At 40.8% G+C, this 26,551-nt stretch overlaps 1 protein-coding gene across 2 annotated transcripts; it reads right to left on the bottom strand.

Moving 5' to 3' along the window:
* Nucleotides 1-2,006: 2,006 nt before the first annotated feature.
* On the bottom strand, nucleotides 2,007-26,177 carry wnt7bb (wingless-type MMTV integration site family, member 7Bb). Of its 2 annotated transcripts, none has more exons than XM_079449751.1 (4): nucleotides 25,736-26,177; nucleotides 18,123-18,349; nucleotides 8,470-8,741; nucleotides 2,007-4,362 (listed from the first exon to the last, which is right to left on the bottom strand). In XM_079449751.1, the coding sequence occupies exons 1-4, from the start codon at nucleotides 25,813-25,815 to the stop codon at nucleotides 3,883-3,885; spliced, it is 1,059 nt and encodes a 352-aa protein (XP_079305877.1). In that variant the 5' UTR covers nucleotides 25,816-26,177; the 3' UTR covers nucleotides 2,007-3,882. The 2 variants fall into 2 exon arrangements, with proteins under 2 accessions (XP_079305877.1, XP_079305876.1); XM_079449750.1 differs by lacking the exon at nucleotides 25,736-26,177 and adding an exon at nucleotides 23,331-23,590 and having other exon boundaries at nucleotides 2,838-4,362.
* Between the last annotated feature and the right edge of the window lie 374 nt (nucleotides 26,178-26,551).

Raw genomic sequence — 26,551 nt, 5'->3', positions numbered from 1 at the left:
TTAAAGAAAAGAAATGTTCATTGTTAAGTCAAATATGAGTTAATGTTTTTAATAAAATAAATATTGGATAGAAAAAATGTTGCTGTGACAATAAAGATTATCATGTTGTCTTATTGTATTTTTATCTTAACTTGAAATGTTAAATGGATCCAATTGATGTTCAGTAAAATGTATTTAATGCAGAAAAACTAGCTAGTATTGTAAAGTACTATGCAATGACCAATATCGGGATTGGAAGATCTTAAAATCGGTAGTCCTATCGGTGCATCCCTACTATTTATATTATATTTATAGAAATACACACTAATGCATATGCAGTATATATAAAAAGTAGGATCATTGATGTACAGTATTTAGTAAACTTCTGTGGCGTAGTGTGTAGGGAGCGAATCTGGTGTCAATGCGTGTGATGTTACTCATCTCTGCTGTCCAACACGGGTGGTTTTCGGCAGGGTGGGGTGGTCCCAAATCTTTCACTCAACAGTAAATAGACAACGTAAAACATTTATTATCGTCCTGAAGACACGTCAGTATGATGGTGAGATTCAGGAGCGCAGGCGTTCTCTTATCGCCCGTGAAGCACCATTAACAGCAAACATGTTAACATATTGAGTAATGTTTCTCCTCTCCGTTGCTTTCTGAGGAACATCCTAACTTATGGTCTGTGTGTGCATCTTCACCGCATGTTTCTGGAAAATCTCAGCCGTCAGTTGAAAGCGGCGTGTAACGGTTTGGTCTTGACACTAACCCCCGCTCTCTCAACATCCCTTTTTTCTTGAGAGGTAATTTATTCTTTACGACTGTCATTTCTCTCCCCCTCACAGCTGCACGCTATCTATCTATAGTCTCATCCCGTGCTAACAAATTGCCGCCGGGAAATTCGCTTTTCTACCAGGTTGGTCTCATGGAATCCCCCAGCATGCTTTGCACATGAACACACCGGGTGGATATTTTCGCTGTACAACACTTTACCGTAAGGTTTACATTTCAACAAGTTCTCTGACATTTTTAAAGATTCTCAAACATGTGAAAAACTTCCTGCACAGTGGAGTGTTTAAAACATCCATATGAAGTTAATGAAAACTTTAGCGAAACGTTCTTGGAATATATTTTGGCTGCAGCGATAACTGTTACAGTAACAATTTTCCAAAATGTCGATTTAATGCATTCACTTTGAAAACACGATTAAAAAACAAACCAATATTTGGCCGGTTTAATTTGAGCGTCTAGAGAAAGAAATCCAGTCGCACATCTTCAAGAGATTAAAATTATCTTTAAAACATGTGGTGCCGCAGGGCGTTCTGTGTACGGCATAAGTTCCTGAACGCTGGCTGTCCGGCGCGCCTCTCCATGTTTCTGGCTGAATAAGAGCGCTGGCATTGCGTGCCGCAGCGGAACTCGTATTGAACAAACAATTTGGACACCTAAACAAAAGGCGCTTTAGAGAAGAGCGCACACGCAGCTCATATTTTTTAATGACAAAATGTTTGCCAGAAACAGGTGGATTTATTTTGGGCGATCCGGTGTATAGTGATGGAGCTTAGATGCTTCCGGGCCCCAGGGCTTCAGACGACTAACAAAACACATCTTACTTCTGCTTTGCTGCCTGTCTGTAATGCGCCTGGTGACCGGGAGATTTCCTCGCATTATCACAACCCCTGACCACCCTCGAAACTACACGCAGTGTGAAGAATAAAACATGAAAATATATTTTTACATCAGAAAGTTTTAATACCCTTCCAACATAGTGTCCAATTGCGTTAAAGTCTAAGTTCTAGGTTCTCGTTTACTCTCCCCAATGTCATGACAAACCTGAATGAGTTTCTTTTTGCTTCAGAACACAAAAGAGGACATTTTGAAAAATGTTAATAATCAAACAACACTGACTGCCAATGTGTGAGACATTTCTCAAAATATCTTCCGTTGTGATCCACTGGAGAAAGACTCACAAACAGATTTGTAACTACATGACAGCGAATAAATGATGTCTGAACTTGATGTTTGTTGGTCAGTTATGCTTTTAATAAAGATTTTTCCTTAAATATAAAATAAAATGATCCTAAAATGATATGAAGAAAGTTGATAGTCCTGAGCAATATACATAAAAAACCCTTCAAATGTGGCGCTCTTTACTAAGACAACAAATGAATGCTGAATACGATCTGAACGTCTGCTGCTGTTCTTCTGAGTCAACTTCAGCTTTCTTTTCTTCTTTCCTTTTAATTCCACAGATAACTGTACACATGCCATAATCAAGGAAACAAACCGCAAGATATTATAAACATGTGTTTGATTCTCCCGTAACGTAAGGAAAAGCCACATCCACAGGCTGCTGGATTGATGTAAGTACGATATCTAATGGTGTATGTCTTCTCATGGCCAATTAAGATTAAGAGTGACTGCAAGTTTGGAACAGGGGACAATTTCCGGCCTTCAAATATGCCGCACGATGAATATGACTGCCTGCTTTAAGGCACCGTTCCCAAATATAGTTTAAAGACATGGAAGTGGAAAGCCGTCCCTGACACGAGCAGTAAAGCGAGCGGAAAGCCACCAGAGGAATTCATATTAGACATCAAGAGGAAAGTCACGTGAAGGGTATTTAATGAAATGTACTTTCGGACCAAATGCAATGATTGGACAAACATGGTGAGATTTTGAGTCTAAAACAGAAAAATATATATACAGTATATTTGAATTTATTTATTCATATTATCATATCAAGCTGTATGTTTAATACATTCTAATGTTAGATTTGAAGAAGTTTAATGTATGTGTATGTGACGCAGTACACAATGGCCTAAACATTGTGTTTTGCTGCAATAACGTGCGAATGTGAGTCGAATTGATATTTATTTCGCTTTAATTGCATCGTATCTGAATAGAAAAAGTATCAGTGCAGCATTCTGTAACATATCCAGAAATATACTCGCCACAAATATCACGATCCAAATGAGAACCTTTGAGTCGTAAAGAGCTAGCTGGAAAAAGAAGTGACCCGAATTTCTATTGCACTTCTATGGAGAACTACGGCTAGATTACAGCAAAGGTGAACCAACGTTAGCGTGACCAACAACTGACAGTGGTTTCGTAAGTCGACACATCGTAAAACTAGAAAAACATCTGGGGCCTTCTTTTCCTCTAAAAGACATCTTCAGTCACAAGTTTCTACAAAGTCTTTGTTTTCATTTCTTATTTAGTACAAAATAAGACATTTCTACCCGTTAGCGCTTCGGTTCCTCAGGAGACTATAGCATATAATATATAATAATTTATTTTCAGTGTTCGAACAGACAGTTCCAGTGTGACTGGATGACTAACAAAACTCTACCAGGTTCCAGTTGGCAGTTAAAAGGCTATTTATAAAAAATCCTTGATTTGCAGTCTGCATGGTTTACAGAGCTCCTTCTTAAACATAACTCAACATTTCGAGCTCCTTTTTGCCCTTCAACGCAGCATGCTGAGATGAGACAAAGTCTTGTGGTTTCACTGGCTTTTCCAAAGAGTTCCGTCAAGATCCAAATCCCAAAAGCCTCCGCTAAGTCCTTTGATGAGCTTCCTATGGAAAAGAAAATCTAGAAATCCCAGAATGCACCGGGGCATGGCCGGTCTCCTGCAGTCCTTTAGCTCGAGTCGGTGTGGATACATCAGTGTCTCTAGTGGAATGCTGGGCTTGTACCTACTGATAGACTTTAGTATTGAACTCTGGGTTAAAGCAAATATACATTCTGCTGTGCAAAACAACGCCATCAAGAGCTGGCGAACGTGAAAACTCGATTTCCTTCCGTGGGTTTTACCACCCAGCGTATTCCGCATCACTTCCGCTCCCCACCTGACCGTGTGGACCGGCGTTCGGTCCGCTTCGCTAAAACAAACATTCGCTCATTTGCAAGTAAAAACCTCCGTCCGCTCGCTACAAGTGTTGCACTTCACGAAACAGCACCATTGGAATTTACAGTTACATTGCCACACTTTGGTGTACTGGTGTGTGTTGTAGCCCCGCCCACAGCACATGAGGTCACAACCGTCCGTGTGCGGCGATGTTCGGTTGCACAGTCGCCCCTGCGTCCCCACGCTGCCGGTTTTGGCGTCCTCTTCGCAATAGTTCGGCGATCGCTCGATGAAGACCAAGTCCGTTTCTAAGGGCTTTTGATAACCGTTCGTTTTCTTCACCTTCAGGAAGGTGGGCTGCCGTAGACGGTCGGCTCGGACTACCTCCACGTGAACCGCTTTGTGGTACTTGTCCTTCAGGACGTAGCCGATCTCGCGGAACTTCGGTAACGTGGTCCAACACGTTTTGGTGGTGCAGGAGCCCGAAACGCCGTGGCATTTACATTCCAACTTCATCCTGTCCTCCAAAACCTGCCGGCAACAAAATAAGAGGTGGTTAAAAATCCAATAGAATACAATAATATTTGCATTATTTTCGACTTTTTCTCTTTTTACTATGATATTTTGATTTATGTACTGCACATCATGTCCAATAATTCAGAATAGCTCAAAAACGGGCAAGAAATGTTCGCGGCCTGTTCATTCTCCAGTAATAAGAGAGCTATTCTGTTTTTACAATGCTAAACATTTATAAGCAGATTCTGGCTCTTTTTTTATCCCAAAACGGCCATGGTCGGCATCATTTTCTGGTCATATAAAAGTAATAACTCTCATGATTGCAAAGACAACAGTGGTATTTCTGAAAATCACTTTTCAAGGAAAACATCTCCAGATAAAGCTCAAATGTAGCATGTTATAGGGTAATTTCCTTTGTGACATTTTCAATAAAATACTAGCTTATGGTGTATATCCCTATAAAAACAACAACACACTGCATGTTAAATTCAGCAAGTGTAATTATCTCAAAAATACATTTGTTGATTTTCATTTTTAATTCATTTAAGCGTAAAAATCTCCTAACATTGAGCAGATGTTGAAGGCGGCTGAAGTTATTTTTGTATTACGCTGTAAATCACAGGTCAAGTCAGCGCATTGCATTCTGGGATCGTTTCTGTGCAGATGTGTGCTCGGGGCAAAGTATACAAAATATATACCAAAGGAACAGCTTGTATAGTATTCTAAACGCAACTTAAGTCTTAGCGACAATAACATCAGCAGATTGTCCATTTCACTGGCCATGTCAATGGTTTCGCAAACGACAAAAACACTGCACAAAAACCCTGCACATGCTAATGGCTTTCGGAAACCAGCCGTTTTATAGTTGGGAACACATGTAATGTACATGCAGTGGAAAAACCATGTGTTGGCATAGCGGAGATCTAATGTGCTACATCATTACTGCCAGAGACTTCAGATGAATCACAGCACATGGAGAACCAGCTGAAAACAACATGACCAGCAAAACCGGTTCTGCTCTCTAGAAACACTACATCTCTAAACTCATAGAAACAACACCATGATACTGCAGAGTTATTTAATGTCTCACAGATCTGACTAATGGACAACAACTGATTCGTATCTGTATTATCTACAGTAGAACTATTATTTTACTAATTGCTCAAATGATTTCCACGCCCGCAAAGGTGGCACCATCAAAAGGAAGACGCACAATTTTTGTATAGATTTCCAGTTAATGTGGGTGACTGTCGTTGTGTAATGTTGCATAAAATGTTTCGTTTCTTTGGCAAAGCACTTTTTCCAGTCTCATATTTCTCATTCTCTGGCACGACTCTCCACCAGAAGCGATTCTCGTGCCTCTGGAAAACACGTGCAAACTAATTGATTAATCCAACGAAAGCATCGTGACCCACGCAAGGCCACTGACAGTCAATGTAAAGCTCTCCGTCTCAACAGCGCCTGTGCAATAACAAAAGAGGCCTGAAGAATTGTTTTTGGCACAGCGTTTCAAGAAGTGGACAAGCAGTTTCTAGTTTAAAGTTATAATTAACTGCTCTCTCAGTAGCGGCACATTGACTCGTACGAAGCCTGCCAGCTTTCCATCTTAAATCAGAAATGATTCCTAATTGGCCACTGATTGAATTATGCTAAATATATTATTGCAATATGAACAGAGATGTTCCAAATGTAGATGTTAGCTCTGTTCCAAAACCTCACACGCAGCATTTTCAGACATCATAAACTCAATATGAGGACCGTTCAGATTTATGCTGCCTTTTGAGATGACTTGATTCAAATGCATCATCGCACGAACAATACACAATTATTTTCATCATGTATTCCACCCCTCATGTCATGTCAAACCTGTATGACTTTCTTACTTCTGCAGAACACTAAAAGAAGATATTTTGAAGAACGTTGATGATCAAACAACACAGAAACCCATTGACTTCCATTGTATAAACATAAAGCAACTGAGACATTTCTCAAAACATCTTCTTTTGTGGTGCAAGAAGAAAGAGTCCTATACAGCCACATAAGAGAGAATAAGTGATGACAGAATTTTCATTTGGAGGTGAATTGTTAAGAGTTCATGCATTCAGCCCTGTAGTATTTGAAACGCATTAATTCTGCCAAGAGTCCTTTCAATTTCATGAAATGTAAACAGAATTTCCAGCTATTGCTTAACCAATTAACAAATGATTTCCTCATGAAACATTGACGATCTGGAACGCCTTTGAAATGACTTTCACCTGATGTCAAAACATCAGCGTTGGTTCTGCAGAGAAACAACGTTTGATACGCCACACATCCAGCCAGAAAAGGCATTTGAAAACGAACGATGTGTTACTTCACAAGCCGTATGCAGGCTTGCCACGCTGTTTACGTTTGCCTGGATACGCGTTTATCCACAGTGCTAATGCGGAGCAGTTTTGGCCCGATCTTTCCGAGCCCGCTGCAACCACATACACGTATGATAGCAATTGAAATTCCAGAGTGGCAGCTTACATCTTCCCCGTATCGAGTCACATGGCACGTCCAAGTTTAGGTTCGGATGCTATGGCTCCAGCATTGCCATTGTGGGTCCTCTATAAAAGAGGGGAAAAAACGCGGATTCAATGGAGCGAGGGGCTGCAGAAAGACTCGCAATAATATCCTGTTACAGACTTCAGACTTGATGATTCCATGCAGCGGCCCGCGATGGGATTGGCCGGCCTCCAACTGGCAACCGCGGCATGGGTGCTCGATCCCGGCTCGGCTCGACCTCGCTCACACTATAAAGCCCTGTGTTATTAATTAGATCCATTTGTCAGTGGAGTGCATGCGGTTCTGCTGTTTTGCTGCATGTTGTTTTGTGTTCTTGGATGACTAACGACTATCAAACAAACAAACATGGCCAGAGCGGCACGCGGCCAAACCCAGCTTGAACTGGGATCAAAACTACGCCGCCGCGAAACCATGAAAGCTGTTATTGGCCAGAGACGTCTGAAGATCAATGGAGCACCGCCCGGCTCTGTTCGTGGGTGAATCCCGAGCGTGGCACCTGATACACCTGTTTTACATGAGAAGAACAAACTACGCCACCCACATGCAAGCCAACGGGTCTGGAGTCGTAAAGATGAGCCACACCGCATGAGTTCATCAAGCCAAACACTAAAACGTTTCTACTCTTTAGACAGAAGAAAACGACTGAACGCATTTGTCTTTTCAACATGAATTAATGGATAGAAACCTCTCCTAGAAATGTTATTTGAGGCAAACCCTGGCCAAGAACGCTTCAAACTTTGAACGTCTTAAACAGATTGTCTGGAGGACATTCCCAACCATGCAGTTAAACAAAATGTTGCATGATTGTTTCTGCAAGACGACCATGACCAATGCTGGTAAAATGTCAAATTAAAATGCTCTTGAGAAAAGCCAAAAGATGGAGATGAACTTTTCCAAAGATTTTGTTATTTGTTTCAATAAGTAAACGTTGGCCAAGAACGCTTCCAAGCTTTAAAGTTCTAAAGCTTCCAGCATCTAAAACACTGTCTGGAGAATTTCTCTCACCGTGCAGTCAAACAAAACCTTTCTGCAGGAAAACCAAGACCAGTGTTGGCAAAATGCTGAGTTAAAATGCTCCTGAGAAAAGCCTAATGAACACATGAGAACTTTAAGGATAACTTGTTTTTTGTTGCTTTAAGCAACCGTTGGCCACAAAACTCTCCAGCTTTAAAGTTTTAAGGCTTTTAACTTCTAAAACCGATTAATTTCTTGCAGAAATGTGCCAACTGTGCAGTCAGACAAAATGTTGCAAGATTATTTTCTGCGAACTACCAAGACCAATGTAGGTAACACGTCGAAATTAAAATGCTCCAAATGATGGATAAGAACGTTTCTAAAGATTTAAAAGCTTCCAACGTAGATTAAGATCCCATTGATGAAACACAAGCAGAACAAATTTCCCTGTACAATATACATCCTTACATAATTTTTCACACCGAATCGAATTCCACAATTTACTTAATCGTGGTTTTACAAACGATGATTTGTTCTGCTTGTGTGTCATGAATGAGGCATGAATGTGTGGAGGATTACAGCATGACCAACGATCCTCATGTTCAATGTTGTCCTTACTTTTCTCCCGGCTTCATTATTGTGAAGATTCATCAATCGACGGGCATTTTTTTTAATCTCACGGGCGTCCACGAACTTCCGGGAGAACTCGATGCCATACTTGATGTCTGCCGAGCATCCGCCCCATTTCCAGCCCTCCTCCTGGTTGTAGTAGCCCTGTTTCTCCCGGTCACACCCGCAGTGGCTCATGTTGCCCTGGCTGCATGCGGCCGTGATGGCGTGGGCGACTCCAGCGGCTGTGATGGCGTAGGTGAATGCCGCCTCCCTGCTGCCTGGGGGGAAGAGAGAACAGACTGTGACATCTGCGCGACACGTCTCAAACTACACAACACCCGATCTATTGACCACGGCTGCGCTTCCCAAAAGCATCGTAAGCCTACGATGATCGTAGCTCCAAGATCAACTTTACAGTTACGATGCTTTTGGGAAGCGCAGCCCAGATGATTGGCCTTTTTAACCAACTAGAAACCATCCAAAACCTAAAAGCAACCACAAAGAAAACCACCCAGAAACCCTTAGCAATAAGAAGATAAGATCACAATCTAAAGAACAAACCCAACTGTTGGTTTGACTTGTTCGAATCAACCATGGGTCAAAACAAACCCAGCGTTTTTTGTGTGTAAATTCACAAAATTCGTTGAGTTCAGGTTACCAAAAGACAGAAAAGTAAAAGATTCAGTTTTTGAGTTTTTTCAGAAAAAAACCTGCAGCTGTTGAACACAGATGTTGAGCTCTCGGCGTGTTCGTGTGTGTGAAAGAAAAGTCAAGGTGCTGTCCAACGTGCTGAATTCTCCTGACTGTGCACCTTACAAACCAACCACAAGAAACACAGGAGGGTCTATCTGGACCTCCGCTACGGAGACGGACAGATCAGTCCACATACAGCAAATACATCAGAGATGCTTATGAATGTATGAGCAGGTCACAGAGGATGAAAATCCGATCTAATGAAGAGGTTTAAATGATAATTTTCTGTGATTCCCACGGAACAACATTGTATAAAATTGTGAAATCTTAGAATCTTGTGTTAGAAATTAGCAAAATTGTCTTTAACCTGTAAATAATTAAGTTATTGAATAAGTATCAAATCAAGTCTGACAACAATTCCTCACCAATGCCTCTGTGAGAACTGGCTTCTATTCATTTTTAGATGCAGTTTAAACGATTTAGATGTAAGTAATATAATTTTGAAGAATTTGGTTCCAAAATGAGATAACTCTGTTTTTCAAATAAAAAAAACTTTTTTTATTTTGTTAAAGGGTTTTATTGTGTCACACTCGATGAAATTCCTGCGCTAAGCAAATTTAAGCCGACGCAGCTGGTTAGGACAAAACCTCTGATTAACATGTAAAAGATCCTTTTATCATGTCACAACGTTGTGTCAAGTTTGGTGAGGATGCGTGTTGTGGATATTGCTTAAATCAAAACAAACCAACTGCAGTTTCATTGACTTTGACAAAAAAACATGATTTGGGAAAAGAAATTAAAACGGAGTTATCTAATTTTGTAACCAAACTCTTCATATAATCTTAATATTATACATAATACTGATATGTAATATTCAATGTAAAAAAAGAAGTTCTTAATTTTCAATTTACTTTGTTTTTCAATTTTTCAATTGGCTCAGTTAAAGTTCTCTCAATTTTACAATTGCCTCCCTGATGGCGCACACATCCCATCTGAAATACGTCTCTGTATATACATCTAAAAGATGTCTGTTAAACTGATTTGTTTTTCTAAGATCAGATGTTTTTCAGTTCTCCAGATCTTTAGCAGACATCTCAGACGTACCCGTGCTGATGAAAAGACGCAGATGATAAATGTATGAATTTGACACGGTACCAGTCACTAGAACATTTTCTGTTGAGCTTTTTGAGTTCTGCTATTCAACATCAGCCATTCACAATCCACTTCATTCCTAAAGAATATAATCAGTCTCAATATTTTCCTTTTGTTAGATGTTCTATTTCATTTACAAATGGGTCACCTGATGGAAGTTAAATGGGTTACTTTTTCACAAGTATAAAAGAAGCAATTCCAAAGATGATGTCCTTAAGAGTAAACCTCAAACCTAAAAGAGAGAACAAACAAAAACTCAAAAGCTTCCCTTTGGTTTAATGGTACGAGTGTCAATACTCTGAGATGCTGAAGTGAATGAAGAGAGTCAGTGAAGGCCAGACCCAAAGTCCTGACTGGATTCCAACAGGAAGAACCCTGGGATAGCCTCATACCCTGCCAACGGAAAACTGGACTGACCAAAAAACCCTCAAAGAAGTTGGAAAGTTGTGCCGGGCAGAACAGAGGATGATTAAAACAGATGTCTAATAGAGTTTAGTGGCAAGTGTCTGCGACAGAATCCAACATCGCTGTGGAATTGTGATTCAATGTCTCTGTTTATTCTCACTTTATATACATATACAGTATATATATATATATATAGAAGAGAGAGAGAGAGAGATACCAGGACCTGACCACACCTCATGAAGTAAAGGTGGGCGGAAGAGTTTTCCGTCATGCTGACCGCTTTGGCTCGGATGGAGAAAAGCGAACCACTAAACAAATCACGTTTGACACGGCTGAAGAGATTTACAACCTCAGAGAGAACAAACAATCCTGTTGAACTCTGGGATGTCTCGGTCCGGTCCAGATGCTTCATTCACTGCGCTTACATCTGAGACACTTCAAGTGTGAAGTCAAACTAAATGATCTGAACCATTCTCATATACTCTTTATGTCAACAGATGTCTCCTTTTATTGCTCCTTAGGTAAATTCAGGATTATCAACACTAACAAGGTCTACCGAGTAATATGAGCAACACATACAATTTTACTCCGGGTAAATATAAAAAGCTTTATAAATACTATTAACAATAGAAGCATGAGAAGTCTTAAAGACGACAAAAGCACATGCGTGCACCTGCCCATGTCTAATGGTCATATCACCACGGTCTGAACCACCACCGATCACATGTCAGCATCCAGGGATGTACCTTAACTTCTTTTGCACGTAGCACTGGTGCTACAGAGGTTTACAGTTTTATAGCACAGGCCAAACAGTTGTAACACAGGTACAAAAAAGTATATATAGATAAAAAATATTTATGTGGAGTTTATCAAAATCAAAGGGCTCTAAATATGGATTTTGGTGCAGCAAAAACAAGTTGTAAATGCAAAAACAACTAGATTGGCGCACCATTGATTTAAATCACACACAAACAAGCGGCTCTGTCTAAAACACATGCAAAACTGTATCGCGCGTGCCACACTTGCAAATATATTCTTCGCACAGACAGATTTTCTCGTAGCATGTGAAACATATTTGTATATATGAAGAGTTTGGTTCCAAAATGAGATGTTTTGACTTTTCAAATGAAAAATTATGTTTTATTGAGTTAGCTGTATTTTTTGAGTTATTATGGATCAAATCAAAACAAACCAACAGTGAATGAAGCATCTGTATATAGTTTGATTGATATACATTTTTGAATGCACAATAAAAAACATGATTTTTGTATCGTCTCATTTTGGAACCAAACTCTTTCTATGTGAAACTGAATCCAGATAAGCGCTCATAAAGCCGTATTCTCACTGGATTGTTGAAACCTGCTCTCATTTGATTGCTCTTTTAGATCAGAGTTATCAGACAACCATGACAGATCAACTTCATTCAGCACATATGATAATGTACAGCTATTTCTATTTAAAGCATCTACGATAAGAGCTTAAAGCTTCCCTTAACTGACCAATAGCAGCCAAGCACAGTTCAGCCCTGCATCCAATCAGATACAACGATTGTGAGAGATTGTACGATATTATCAGATGTCTTTACATCCCATTTGCTAGCATGGGTATTTCCCAACACTTGAAAAATGTTATAATTCTCGATAGCAGTGAAACTAAAGCTATTAGATGTACTACTAAATAGTCAAATGTAAGAAATTAATAAAAAGCATACATTTACTAATTAACAATGTTTAAGATATTAAGACTGTTTTTTTAAATATAAACGAGCAATAAGAGTGAATTATTGTCAGAGCAGTGGGACAAAATTGTCATGATTCCGCTATCATGTCATGTTTATTCTTGGTCTTGCAGTGGAGTCATGGCATAGCCTTAGGTTTTGTGTGAGAAAGACATGGCTTTTTTTTTTATTCTGACTTGCCATGTGCTTTCTCGTGTCTCGTCAGTGTTTCCCGCCCTTTTGTCTCGTTAACCTTCCCATTAGTGTTTCATCACCCGCACCTGACCCTTGTTAATTATCCTTTGTCTGTCTCCCTTTAAAACATCCTCGTGTTCATTGTCCTGTGCTCGTTCATTGTATTTTGTATGCTGTACGTTGTATGTGTTGGATAATTCTTGCGTCGTGTCTCAAGTCCTTGCGTCGTGTCTCAAGTCCTTGCGTCGTGTCTCAAGTCCTTGCGTCGTGTCTCAAGTCCTTGCGTCGTGTCTCAAGTCCTTGCGTCGTGTCTCAAGTCCTTGCGTCGTGTCTCAAGTCCTTGCGTCGTGTCTCAAGTCCTTGCGTCGTGTCTCAAGTCCTTGCGTCGTGTCTCAAGTCCTTGCGTCGTGTCTCAAGTCCTTGCGTCGTGCTCAAGTCCTTGCGTCGTGCTCAAGTCCTTGCGTCGTGCTCAAGTCCTTGCGTCGTGTCTCAAGTCCTTGCGTCGTGTCTAGTCTAGTCTAGTCTAGTCTAGTCTAGTCGTCTAGTCTTACCCCTCGTGGGTTTTTGTTTTCTGTTTTATTATATAATAAATTATCTGTTAACTCCTTCATCCCTGCGTCTGCCTGCAATTGGGTTCTTCTCTACCACATCCCTGACAAAACTAAACTTTTATTCAACATACAGTTTATGATTCACGTTCTGTCCTGTTTCAACTCATTGACACATTTACACATTTCAAAAGTGATATACTGAACATCCCTCTCAAATCCAGATTCATCAGGAACACGTCCAGAGAGGATGTCTATCTTTCCCTGTGGGAATAGACAAGATCTCCATTTGTATCTGACAGCTGAATGACTATCAAACACACCTGCCGAAACATCCGTCTCACTATCATTACAAGCCAGAAAACACAAGCAACGCTTGGCAGCATCTCAAACTAAGTAGACAACATTTCATGTCAGATTCATCTGACAGTTGGATTTCATGCCTTAATGCCATTGAGATTTCCTTGTGATAGCTGCGACATAACAACGCCAAATACACCGTTCTCATGTTCTTCTTCAGGATAGCACATGCGCTGATGTTTGGCAGAATGTGAATCCCGTCAAATCATCCTTGCTTAGTCTTTACATTTGTGAAAGAAGTTCAAATTGTTCCATTGGGTTGATGGCATCCCGTACAAATCATGGTTTGATTTTAATATTTTGGGGGGGTTAGGGTTAGTCGTTTGCAATTACTTTCTGATTTTATTTAATTCTGCAAATGTTCCATGCGGATGTAATTTCACCACAAATGAAGAGTCCTCTGCTCTGGACAGTGATGCTAAACATCCAAAAAAAGGACTTTAGATTCTGAACAAGCCATTCACAGCCTCATTTTTCAAGCTTCTCAGGTATGAGTCTGAGGTTCCTGTGGAATCTAGAACCCATCATTGCGAGACAGACCGCCCGAGCTCAGTTTCAGCTGTTGTGGTTTGAAATTCAATACCCAAATACAAGCATAATACTAAAAGAATGCTGCCCAACATTTCTGCTAAGACAAGACTTTAATGAACAAATAATTAAAGTTAAAGTAAAAGCAGAAGTCTGAGGATAGAACGAGCCATCAATTTCTGTTTCTGCTGAACTGAGAAATACTGCGACTGAAAGTCATACATGAAACATTGGACTACACGTGTTTGGTCTAAATTCATTTTTATAATAACTGGTGATTATATAATTGGGAACATATCCTGCTGTATTACCTTCTCATAAGACCACAGACAAGATATTCAAATGTGTCTGTCATGAGAGTTTGAGAAGAGACGTCAGATTCGTCTCAATATCAACTCAAACATTTCTCATCACATTTACTCAAATCCAGATGATTTTACCTTTACTGAACTGAAATGTATCTACTTTGCGATACGTAAATAGAAATAAAACAGTGGCACAATATACTGTACACTGTAAGATCACTTTGCCAGACCCCGTACAAAAGTGCAGAGATGTGAAGGAAGAAACCAAACTTCTTCTATTGGCACTAAACTGAGGGAGTTCCTCTGGAATCCAGCGGTCACATATATCTTCTTCTGGGCTTTTAGTGTGGACGGGGAATTCTTCATGTGCTTCAGAGTCTCACCTGCCCGAGAGGAAAGTGTCTAAAGAAGACACTAGGAGGGCAGGAGATGTTGAACTCTGCTAATATTTCTCTCAAACTGACAACTAAATCCCTTCACAATGAATCAAATAAGAGAAACACTGTGTATGTGTGTGTGCATTAGCATTTTATTGTTCTTTTTTTTAATTCATTTTATTACTTATTCTTGCATTTAGCAAAGGTTTGAACGTGGATACTGTGTAAGCATATCATCCATTATTTACTTAAGATGCTTATGTGCATCTTCACATCAATGATCAAATTTACTTTTCAATATACAACACTAAGGACCTCACAAAGAACCAAACAGAAGGGTTGTTCAGGTGTTAAAGGTTCTTTATGGAACGAAAACGGTTCTGATGTGGCATTGTGAAGCACCTTTTGAGTGTATTCAATGAGTACAACATTCTCATTGAGAACAAGAAGTTGACATCTAATGTTATATACTTCCCTACAAAGGCAAAGTGCAGTCACTACACAAACACTGAAACTGAGAAGAATGCCTTTAAGGTTTTCACACCAGCCAGTCATTGCAACCAGGAGACAGACAGATGACAAACCTTAAATAGGCCGTACCGTTACTGCACTGGGCAGTGCCTCAGAATGTTGTATTGATGTGAAGCTCACTAGATGTTGAAACAGAGCTCATTTCTGTCATCTCTGCCTACATTTGAGGCAAAACCCTTTCTGTGGGTATTTATTGACAGACCCATTTTTTAGACTGAAACAAAATCCTTCCTCGACTCCATTCTTCAGGGGCTCAGAAATACTCAATAACCCGGCTATTAATGTGCACCGCAGAGAACAGCCAAAGTCCTATGACAGAGAGAGAGAGAGAGCGAGAGAGACACAGAGAGAGAGAGACGAGAGAGAGAGACAGAGAGACAGAGAGACAGAGAGACAGAGAGACAGAGAGACAGAGAGACAGAGAGAGAGAGAGAGAGAGAGAGAGAGAGAGAGAGAGAGAGAGAGAGAGTGACACAGAGAGAGAGACAGAGAGAGAGAGAGAGAGAGATGAGAGAGAGAGACAGAGAGAGAGAGAGAGTGACACAGAGAGAGAGAGAGAGTGACACAGAGAGAGAGAGAGAGAGAGACACAGAGAGAGAGAGAGAGTGACACAGAGAGAGAGAGAGACAGAGAGAGAGAGAGAGAGAGACACAGAGAGAGAGAGAGAGAGAGAGAGAGAGAGAGAGAGACACAGAGAGAGAGAGAGAGACACAGAGAGAGAGACAGAGAGAGACAGAGAGAGAGAGAGAGACAAGGACAGAGAGACAGAGAGAGAGATAAAGAGAGAGAGAGAGACACAGAGAGAGAGAGACAGAGAGAGAGAGAGAGAGAGAGAGAGAGAGAGAGACAGAGAGAGAGAGAGAGTGACACAGAGAGAGAGAGAGAGTGACACAGAGAGAGAGAGAGAGAGAGACACAGAGAGAGAGAGAGAGTGACACAGAGAGAGAGAGAGACAGAGAGAGAGAGAGAGAGAGACACAGAGAGAGAGAGAGAGAGAGAGAGAGAGAGAGAGAGAGAGACACAGAGAGAGAGAGAGAGACACAGAGAGAGAGACAGAGAGAGACAGAGAGAGAGAGAGAGACAAGGACAGAGAGACAGAGAGAGAGATAAAGAGAGAGAGAGAGACACAGAGAGAGAGAGAGAGAGAGAGAGACAGAGAGAGAGAGAGAGACAAGGACAGAGACACAGAGAGAGAGAGACAGAGAGAGAGAGAGAGACAAGGACAGAGAGACAGAGAGAGAGAGAGAGAGACACAGAGAGAGAGAGAGAGAGAGAGAGAGAGAGAGAGAGAAATAACTCTGTGGTCTGTTGATCATCATCTCTTTGAAAACAATGGAATCTACTGGCCGCTTCGACGCTTGTAGACCGGCTCCTTACGAGCAGGAACAATTTAGTGGTCGCAATTTGGAGGATTTACATTTAGAAAAAAATCCTGGAGTCTCCAGGCATGAGAGGGGCAGAAAGCGTTTCATACAGTCTATTATGAATGGATCGGGGTATTCCTGGAAGAGACTTTATCCTCAGACTTAATCTTCAGTTTCAATGGGATTTGCCAACAGACCGCACAAAATAAACAATTTAATACTTATTATCAGAAAAATATCACAAACACAAAGATTCAGCGTAGAAATGAAAACGAAGCTCATGACGCTTAGAACGTGTGCGCTGTTGTTTCTGTGAATCCAGTTCCGTTCTGTTCCTTATGGACACCAGAAATACACCCAAGAACCATGAAAGTGTCCAGACGTTCAGAAGTCAATAGTGGCTCTTTCATGTGTTCAGTAGACCTGCTAAAGTCCCATGAAATACTTTCATAACACTTTGTTTTTGACCTTTTCAGAGCTTGCCGAGCAAAAATCTGTTCATTTCAAAAGCAAGAAATGTCTGTGGTCTCTGTGAGTATCATTTAACATGTCCTTACACGCATAACTAAATGACACCATTAGATGCAGCGTAAAATCCAATAGATGTCAGTTTTTAATGTGGAAAATTCTGATTTTGTTGTCTGATTTCAAACAGGCTGTAATGTGTTTTTAGGAGAGGGATTTAAAGAGTCTCGCTACGACCGCACTTTGAAATAAAAGCAAAACTATAACTATACGTTAGGGAATTATCAATATTTTTGATGTTACCTTGCAAGTACGTTGCACAGTAAGTAATGTGTTCCCATTATGAAACCATAAGCTGCTTTCCATTAAAAGAGGCAACAGGCTTTCATGTGTCTCAGTGGTTAGAGCGGCGCTAGCAACACCAAGGTCATGGGTTTGATCCCAGGGGATTGCACATACTCACATACAAATGTGTATTATAATGCAATGTAAGTCGCTTTAGATAAAAGCATCTGCCAAATGCATAAATGTAAATGTGAATGTAAAAAATATGTTAAAGAAATCCCTGCAATATGAATTACAGTGCATCAATCATATCTGCAGCGGTGCAAACATGCAGTTTAGGGTGAAGCATGCGTCTGTGAGATGCGTGCGGCGTGTTGTGTGTAACCAGGGTCTAATTTGCGTTTGTCCACAACACAGAGAGAACCGTCTCTCATATCACCACATGTACTCCGTCACAGTTCAGTCCATTTGTCAAAACTAACATTTCTCTCCTCCAGCACAACTCAGTTTGTAAATGTGACTCTCCATCCTTGTCACAGGTGAATTCAGAACTGTTTTACGAAGTGAATGATTTGTATAAATTCACATGAAGCAAATGGTACAAAAATCTTAACGTGAAAAAGCTCCTAAACCTGACATCAGTGGCGTTAAAGCAGATCATACGAACCGACAAATGATACAAACTCAGATCTAATGTCAATGACTAATGACAGAGACCGTTGACGGCCACTGACCTACTCGCAGCTCTTGACCGAAGACGGTCCGTTCGCCCAGCGCCGAGCAGTTCCAGCGGCCGTATCTGAACTGATACTGGCATTCGTTGATGCCCAGCTGCGCCCCCTCTCCGATCACGATGATGGCGTCGGGCCGGCTCTGGCAGATGGCACGCTGGCGAGGGGCGAGACCGGGGATCTTATTGCAGATGATGTTCGCGCCGAGCGCCACCACAGAGGAGAGAGCCCTGTGAGACAGAACAGAGACAAACACCAGTAAAGACACACATCTCTTTATTGTCTCGATTAAACCGTTTATTCATTTGTAAGAGTATTTATCTTTAGATATGAATATAATAAGTGGTTTTATTGCGACTGGCTGCTTATGACTAAAATAAAACAGCAAAGATCAACATATAACCGTAGACTTGACTAGAATAATGTGTTGGTGATTATAAACATCTGAATCGGTTTGGAAATGTGACCACACACGCTGTCATATTTCAGGAGCACACATCTCTCTCATCATGTGACGTTGCGTGTTGATATGAGTCTCTTGAGTGTTTTCAACACGCTGTGTTTGTTTAAACCCGCACTACTAAACAAGTGGGCTTCTGTGTTTACGAGCGCCGAAGCCGTTCAGATGTGTGCCTTTCAAACATGTCAGAGACAGGGGCCGTAAACTCGCGGGGAGACGGATGCCAGCTTTGAAGAATGACGTCGCTGACCGCAGAGGACTTTACCGCAAGCCGGGCGAGTTGCAACAAGCGATGTGTGTGTCAGCAGAAACAGCACGCAGGGGTTGACGGGACGGGAGAATAACTGCAACTTATAGCTTCCGCGTGAGAAGAGATTGGTGGGACATGTTTGCTTGTGTTTCAAAGTTCATATAGGCCTATGAATTATTGTACAAAAGCGTATGAAGAGTTTGGTTCCAAGATGAGATAACTCATTCTTCTTACACATTTTCAAAATGTATGAATATATATATAAACATACGTATTCTAGAGATGTTACAATCTCACTGTACGGTAATACCTCGGTATGAAATGCACAGTGGGTTATTTATTGCTCTGTTTAAAATGACCAATGATGACCTGGGAACGTGCCAAGACAATTATAATAATTTTTGTTTTAATATCACGTTTTTTCGCAATATCGGTATCTTGTGGGGCAGAAACAATATCAAAATCTTGCTGTCTCGCGGTAAAACTTCGGTATCAAAACCTCACGGTGCGGTATTTTATTGCACCGCCATATGGGATGACTGCCCCAAAGAAGCGTCTTCTTCCTCTAATGAGAACTGTTGCTTAGAGCTTTCAGTTATAGTTTGAGATCGCGCCAAAGAACAAAAATAACTTTTATCAACTCAAATTATTGCCCCAGATGAACCTTGGCAAACGTAACATCTATTATTTTCAGTTATTTATGTTAGGCCTATCGTTTCATACAGTCATGTGACCACCGTTATATTGAGACATTTTGCTATTGAGATGATATTGTGACATCGATATCAAATAATCGACCCTAGCAACCATCCAGAAACATTCACCTTCATCATGTTAAAAATCTGCATGAGAATCTTTCTTGAGTGAAACACAGCAGAAGATATTTTGAGAAATGTCTCTGTGGTTTTGTGTTCATACAGTGGAAGTCAATGGAGTTCAGTGATGTTTGATATTAATATCTTCTTCTGTGTTCTGCAGAAGAAAGAAAGTCAAACAGGTTTGAAATGACATGAGGGAGAATAAAGGATGACTGAACTAATGCTTGAGTCTCGTTTCTGTTTATGAGAAACATTTAACGTGCACTTTACATCATAATGCAGTCTACATTCAACGTGTTTAACCCGAGACATCACTTGTTTAACCGCGTCAGTTGGTACTTTATGACTTTATGGATGAGCAGGACAGCCATAATAAGAGGTTTTAAACGAAGGACAAATAAATATGAAAGGGTGGAACGTCTCATTTGTTTCTAGAGCGGATCATGTTCTGTGGCACACATTTGGATTTATGTAGCGGTGATAAAAATATGGCTACAGATGAGATTACATGACAACGCCATCTTTCTCTTGTCTTGGCGCAAGTTTGGATTATTTCTACATGCATGATTTATCTGTGATTTAATTATAAGTGAAGTCTAAAACATGTTGAATATATATAGAGTGTATTTTTCAAAGCAAGTGATGTGAAGTGCATGTTAAGAGTATTTCAGCTGTTTCTCTCAGACAATAATGAGACAAAATGGTGCTGAGCAAATTACAATTCTCTTAAACATGTTCTCATATGATAAATCCAACTGTGTCTTACTTAACTAGTCCTCTGAGGGGTTTCTGTCTGTGCAGGTAAAAACAGAACGTTCCTTCCTCCGTCACGTAACTAATTCAAAACATTTTCCAACGTAAAAAATACCACAGTTTCACCAAGCAACACTTAAATAGCCCCGAATGTAGGTTTAATTGTGGCCCGTATAAAATATGACAAAATAAATCAGCACCGTCCCGCGAGGAAGATTTCAAACACGAGCAGGATTTCCTGGGAAATGACGAACAAATAATCCGCAGGATGAGTAAATGCACTCTACTTTTAAACACAAGAAAATAAATGTTCTCGAGGCGCTTGGCTCCGGCCATCACGCTGTCCGTTCTACTTAAAACAAATCCAGCTAAAACAAACTCAGAACTACCAACACTGGCACCATGTGCTTAAAGAAAACCTACAAACCTCAGTCTGTACGCATCCAAACCTTCAGAAGAAGAACAGCCATGATTTTAATAGACACATTTTTAAACTTCATTTATTTTGACTAGATCTTAACAGAACGTCTTTCATTGTAATGTGTATTTTGTACTATTTTATAATATGGTATTTATTTTGTTCAGCTATGATGGCGGCTGGTTTGAGGATATTAATATAGTTTGGCCAATTTTTGGGACCTTAAAGGAGTAGTTCACTTCAACATTACTAAGTGAATGAGGCAAAATTTTGAAGAGAACTACTCCTTTAAAGCTTGGTTTTGCAATACATTTAAGGATATAATAATGTAAATGTAATCATATGACTCGAACATTAATTAAAATATTGGTAAATATGACGTCCCTCTTAATCTCTCTAATCTTCTAGATATGTACCTTTTTTTGCAAGTGTATTTCACTGTTACTACACATTTAGATTCAAAAGCAAGTGGATTCAGTGTGTGAGAGAGAATCCCTCAAGCCTCGACACCCACCACGACCTTCATTACTTCATGAAACATGCCTTTAAATATTAGCCAGGACTGAAGAACAGACCACAAACTTCCTTTCTGCGCTGAAATTAAACGCCTCTAATTCCACAGAATGTCTCGAGTTTGCTCGACTGCCGTATAAAGACGCTTTCAAACGTCAAAAACAAACAAAGGTGTCGTTTGCAATGGGCAAACCGGCTCTATACATAGACCCGGACGCTTAAACCGAGCCACGACTATTTAAAACATCAAGCTGCCAAAATGAAGACCTCGGTCTGGAGGTCCTTCAGCAAAGAGACACAAAGAAAGAAAAAATATATTTAATCTTACAGACGTCTTTGGAGATAATGGAAGTAACGTTAATGTCCGTGAAGCGTGTAGAGGAGGAGCGGGGCTAGTTGTCACACAAAGAAAGTCGTTCACTGCGCGGGGGTCAGTGTTTGTTCAATACACTTTATTATTTAACATTTGTGTGTATGTCATATGGGCCTATGAACTTGAAAAAAAGTCATTCAAATAAAACGTGTAACATCTAAACCCAGTTTCACCTATCCACGGTTAATAAGTATTTCAAGTCATTTGATTAAAAACGCATAAACAAAGTACAAGTGTGCATTTTATGTAGAAATTACTAGTACTGGAATACTTTTAAGTTTATTTATTACATTAAGTTTAACACTAGTTCACTTCTGAGTACACAACTAGTTTACAACTGCTTTTCTCTGAGAAGTACTTGAAATAGACTACGCGTATACTTTCTTATTTATGGTGTAAAAGTAAAATAAGAGCGTATGTGAAAAAAGCATATTTTCTAAGTGTAGTTTGTTGTTATTATTCTATTGTAATGGATTTGCTTGATGTGTGACAGGATCATTGTAACGTAAGGTGCACAAACACGAACGAATAGCTGACATGAGAACAGGTGAAAGCTGACGGAAGTATCGTCCGTGTTTAAGACCAGAGGAACACGACAAACACTTTCAGATTCAATCGTCTGAACTTCTCTGCCACTCAGTGGCCAACTGAAGCTCTCCAACACCGAACATTTACCACAAAAAAACTAATCTACAGCAAACCAATGTGCTCCTGACCCCCGAAATGAATTCTGTTACTGGAACCTTACACAGTGAGCTTGATGCAGTCGTATAAAATCATAGATACACTTTAGATGTATGCTCCTACCAAAAACAATCTTTAGGATAGAAAATAATGCCATTTAACGTGAGATCGAGGATGCAGGCAAGAGCCACACAACGGGACGCGTGGGAACAAGTGAATGTTTCCCATGAACACCATCAGCATGGCATCGTTCATTAATCTTATCTAAATCAAATATTCAAGCGCGTGTCACAGTTCATTCAGAAAATCACTCTTGTAAACACATTCATTATTTGGAGGAGAGATGCGTGGCTTTGCTTTGATAACACTGTTTCATCCACTCACGCGTGTACACGAGCAGTCATTTAGACACACCTACTTATTCATTATTATTGTGACTTTTCACATTCCGGAATAACAATGAGGTCATCCAATAACGGAAGTATTAGACAGTTTTTTAGCTCTCTTTTGAAGCGGCCACCCGTTGACCAGACTACAGCTTCCATGAGGAACACAGTCAAAAACACTAAAGCCTTCTATCATAGTTTGGAGCTACAAAATCTACTTACATGATTCCTAATGGGATACAACATCAGGAAGAAATGTCTATAGATTTCTGTTCAGTAACATCATTACGTTAGCACAATAAAATGATTTATCCAATACAGATGGATTTGATTACAATGGTGTTTCAGTAGGTTTGGGTAGAATTCCGATTTCTGATCAATTCTACTAGATGGACCCAACATCATGTCTTTTTAACAGCACTGAAGGAGTGCACACAGAACACTGACTTTACATCTGTTTTTGCGTAAAGGAAGAATTCATGTTCGCCTACAAAACTCGTGCGTTTAAAGAGAAACAGACATGCGCGTGCGTCCAGATGTACGTTTGGAGACTTACAGGTAACTGCCGCTGGTGAGGATGAGGAAGATCTGCGGGTAATACACAGACAGCAGCACACTGCGCGAGGAGAACAGGATCATGGTGACACATGTGGACCTCACCGACACAAATAAACGCGTTTAGTTCCCAAACGGAGCTCCTTTCTCCTTGTTCTTACGCGGCGCGTAACTCCCGGACGCTTGAGACGCGCTGTATCATCGCGCAGTCGTTTCGGCGCTCGGAGCGGGTTGATGCTTTTTGGAGATGGAAACAGAAGTGGCTCTCTCCTCTCCGGAGACTCCGGGCTGCCATTGGGCAGAGGACGGCACCATCCGCCCACTTTTGCTGCGCGCTGGGATAAAGGGGCCGCTAGGGGCCACGGAGACAGCGCGCGCGCCAGTGCCCGCACGAGAGGTGACTGGGGACCCGTTTCGCTTCATATGCGCCATTGTCATCACGTTGAAGTATTTTGAGCTGCTATTCGAAGAACGTTTAAATGTTATTCGGAGACTTTGAAAGAAGGGATACGCTGTTTTTAATCAGATTGTTGGAGTGCAATGGTTCCTCTCGCGCACGTGTCTTTTGGTTATTCTTTTACGATCATTAAACACGGTTTCAGCAGCAATAGTTTAACCGAAGTGTTTTTAGTAAAACTGGTTATGATCTGTAATGCATCACAGACATACTACACTTTCACTCATTTTCCGAAGGGGTCAAAGGTCAAAGCTCTAAATGACTTGGAAACACTAATGGGTGTATTAATGGGTTAACCTTTAATAAAGTACGTTATTCATATTTCGTTCCGGTAATGATCTGACTGTACGGTTGCTATGGTTATCGCCTCAGGCGACCTACATTTCCATGAAAATACATGCGGCTATATTTATTCTTTTCTAAAAGGTTTTGTAACATTGTTAGATGTTTTACTAACAACAAAAGTCTGATTAAAAGTAATTTAGAGCACATATTTTCACTTCGATGGCAAAGAGTATTTTCGCTCGACGGATGAGGTTACCATAGCAACTGTACACATCTCCACTTTTTCAAACCCTTTTAAATGCCTACATTTCTAAGAGAAATACCACACAGTTTTTACCTAGATCTATAAAGGAAACCAAGCATGAGCATGTTACACCTGCTGTGTATTGAAACTGACACTTGGTTTAAAATGAACACTTCTAAAAGCAACTATTAACAAAATGACATTATTGAGCATAAAGTGTACGTGTTGACAATGTTTTTTTTTATAAACGTTAAGTTGGACCGAGCGTGCGGAGTGAAGCGCGGTGCTTGTACCTGCATGTGCTGTAAGTTCATCATAGTTAAGAGTGTAAAGGGGGTATAGTGACAGACATCAAGCCTCAGGGGTGAAAAAAACAGGTTTGACCTGACGAGACCCCACATTATCTGAAGATCTGCCAGCATGCTTTCCGTCATACGAGGTCTTGTGAGCCATCTTGTGTCTCCGAAGATTGCGTGATTGATCTCGGGGCTTTGACATAATGACGAATGCGCTCGCAAGAGTCCAAAACGGGATTTATGTGCTGGTTTCAAACTGTAAATAATCGCCTCTTTTGTGTAGACATGAATAGATTTCCACGTTAAATTGTGAAGGGTTCATGCATGTATGTACACATCCTGACATTCTGTGCTGTCGTTGCGTTACGAAGAGCAATGTTTCTCAAAAGTACGTCAAATATAAAACATAAGAAGCGAGTTAAACATTATGCATAAATCATGATAGATGACAGGTGACCCTCTCTGGGAATACAAACAAATCCCTGAAGAATTCAGGTGAGGTCTTGCAAAACTGCAGGGTGAAGGAATGTGGAAATACAACTTGTGCTGTTATTACCGAGAGGTGAGAGAAAACGGCGGCGTGGATCACCCTTTAAACTAGTTTACAAAGAGCAAACACTGAGCACACGCTGCGTGAGAGCAAACAGACTCACATGAAACCATCAAAAGTTGATGGATGAAAGAAAAGCTGTCGTTTTGTTATCCGTTGTTCAGATCGAGGATGAGTTAATGCGTGCATGTAAATGTTGTAAAATGATGCATGTTGTTGGTTGGATACAGGTGCAGAACACAATGCACCTGCAAACCATCTGCATGTTCGCACATTACTGCACATTTTGTTTAAAAACACAGACGCACAACGTTTCTCGTTTGGCTTTTAGATTGGAGTGAATATGAAGTGTGTGCTTTGTTTTCTGTTACCGGTGACCTGTTCGTCATCATCTTCCATCACCCGTTCAAAGCGTGACATGAATTTGGAATAATATTTACATGTTTTCCGTTATTAAATAAGAGCGGATCAAAGATAATGCATGCGAACGCTTGTAGAAATAATGCTGTTTAAAATGGCCATGGGACATCAAAACTCAAACAGATTGCTGAAGCAGCGGCGTGAAAGAACTCACCCGAGTCTGGAATAAATGATGCCGAAACAGAGGAGCACATTAAAGATCCACAGTCGCGGGGGTCCGATCATGGTGTCCATTCAGTGCAGAAATCCAGCTCACATGGGCCACCCTGCTCCACCTGCGCAGGTAAACACGCTGCTTTTGTTTCTCCGACGTGTCTTTTTGATTCCCTGCGGAGTCGGAAACCTGAGAGCCATAGTCGAGGTTCAGGTACACGCCGAAGGATGATCGAGGGCGAAAGTCTTTGAAGATTGCGGGTCGCAAGCTCTTTGTTTTTGAAGGAGGAGCAAGTGGAATGTTTTGAGGTGAACCTGTCGTGAGCGTCTAGTTCCTCCTCCTCCTCCTTCTCCTTCTCCGTCTCCGCTGGAATGCCGACGGTTTTATGTTCCAGGGCTCATGGACTGCTGTTGCTGGTGTGTTAAATTCTTTCCATTTCTCCGCAGGTGAAAGTCTAGGGCAGGTAACACAAGCCCTTATCCACGCCCCTTCGGCTTTACACTCGCACATGAGAGCATTTTACAGGCGTGAAACACGTGCTTTCGTCGCAGCGACTGCAAATGCGAGGCATGCGGGACCAACCCTTTCCTTTTCATGGTGAAAATGGCTTTAGATCCATTGCATAATCCTCCAACCAAGTGACGGTTCTGTATGTGTGCGACTGATGCTTGATATTTCATCAGTTTGGCTGCAGGGGGAGGGCCGTGAGAGACACCATTTCTTACAGAGACTCTTACAGAGTCTTTCTGCTTTCACCAGCAACTGATGTCTCATCGCATGTCATTGCAAATAAATTGGTGCAACTTTTCAGGCTGC

The sequence above is a fragment of the Barbatula barbatula genome, assembly GCF_947034865.1.
Source record: "Barbatula barbatula genome assembly, chromosome: 25".
NCBI classification, from domain to species: domain Eukaryota; kingdom Metazoa; phylum Chordata; class Actinopteri; order Cypriniformes; family Nemacheilidae; genus Barbatula; species Barbatula barbatula.
This window is presented reverse-complemented; position numbering and strand designations above follow the sequence as displayed.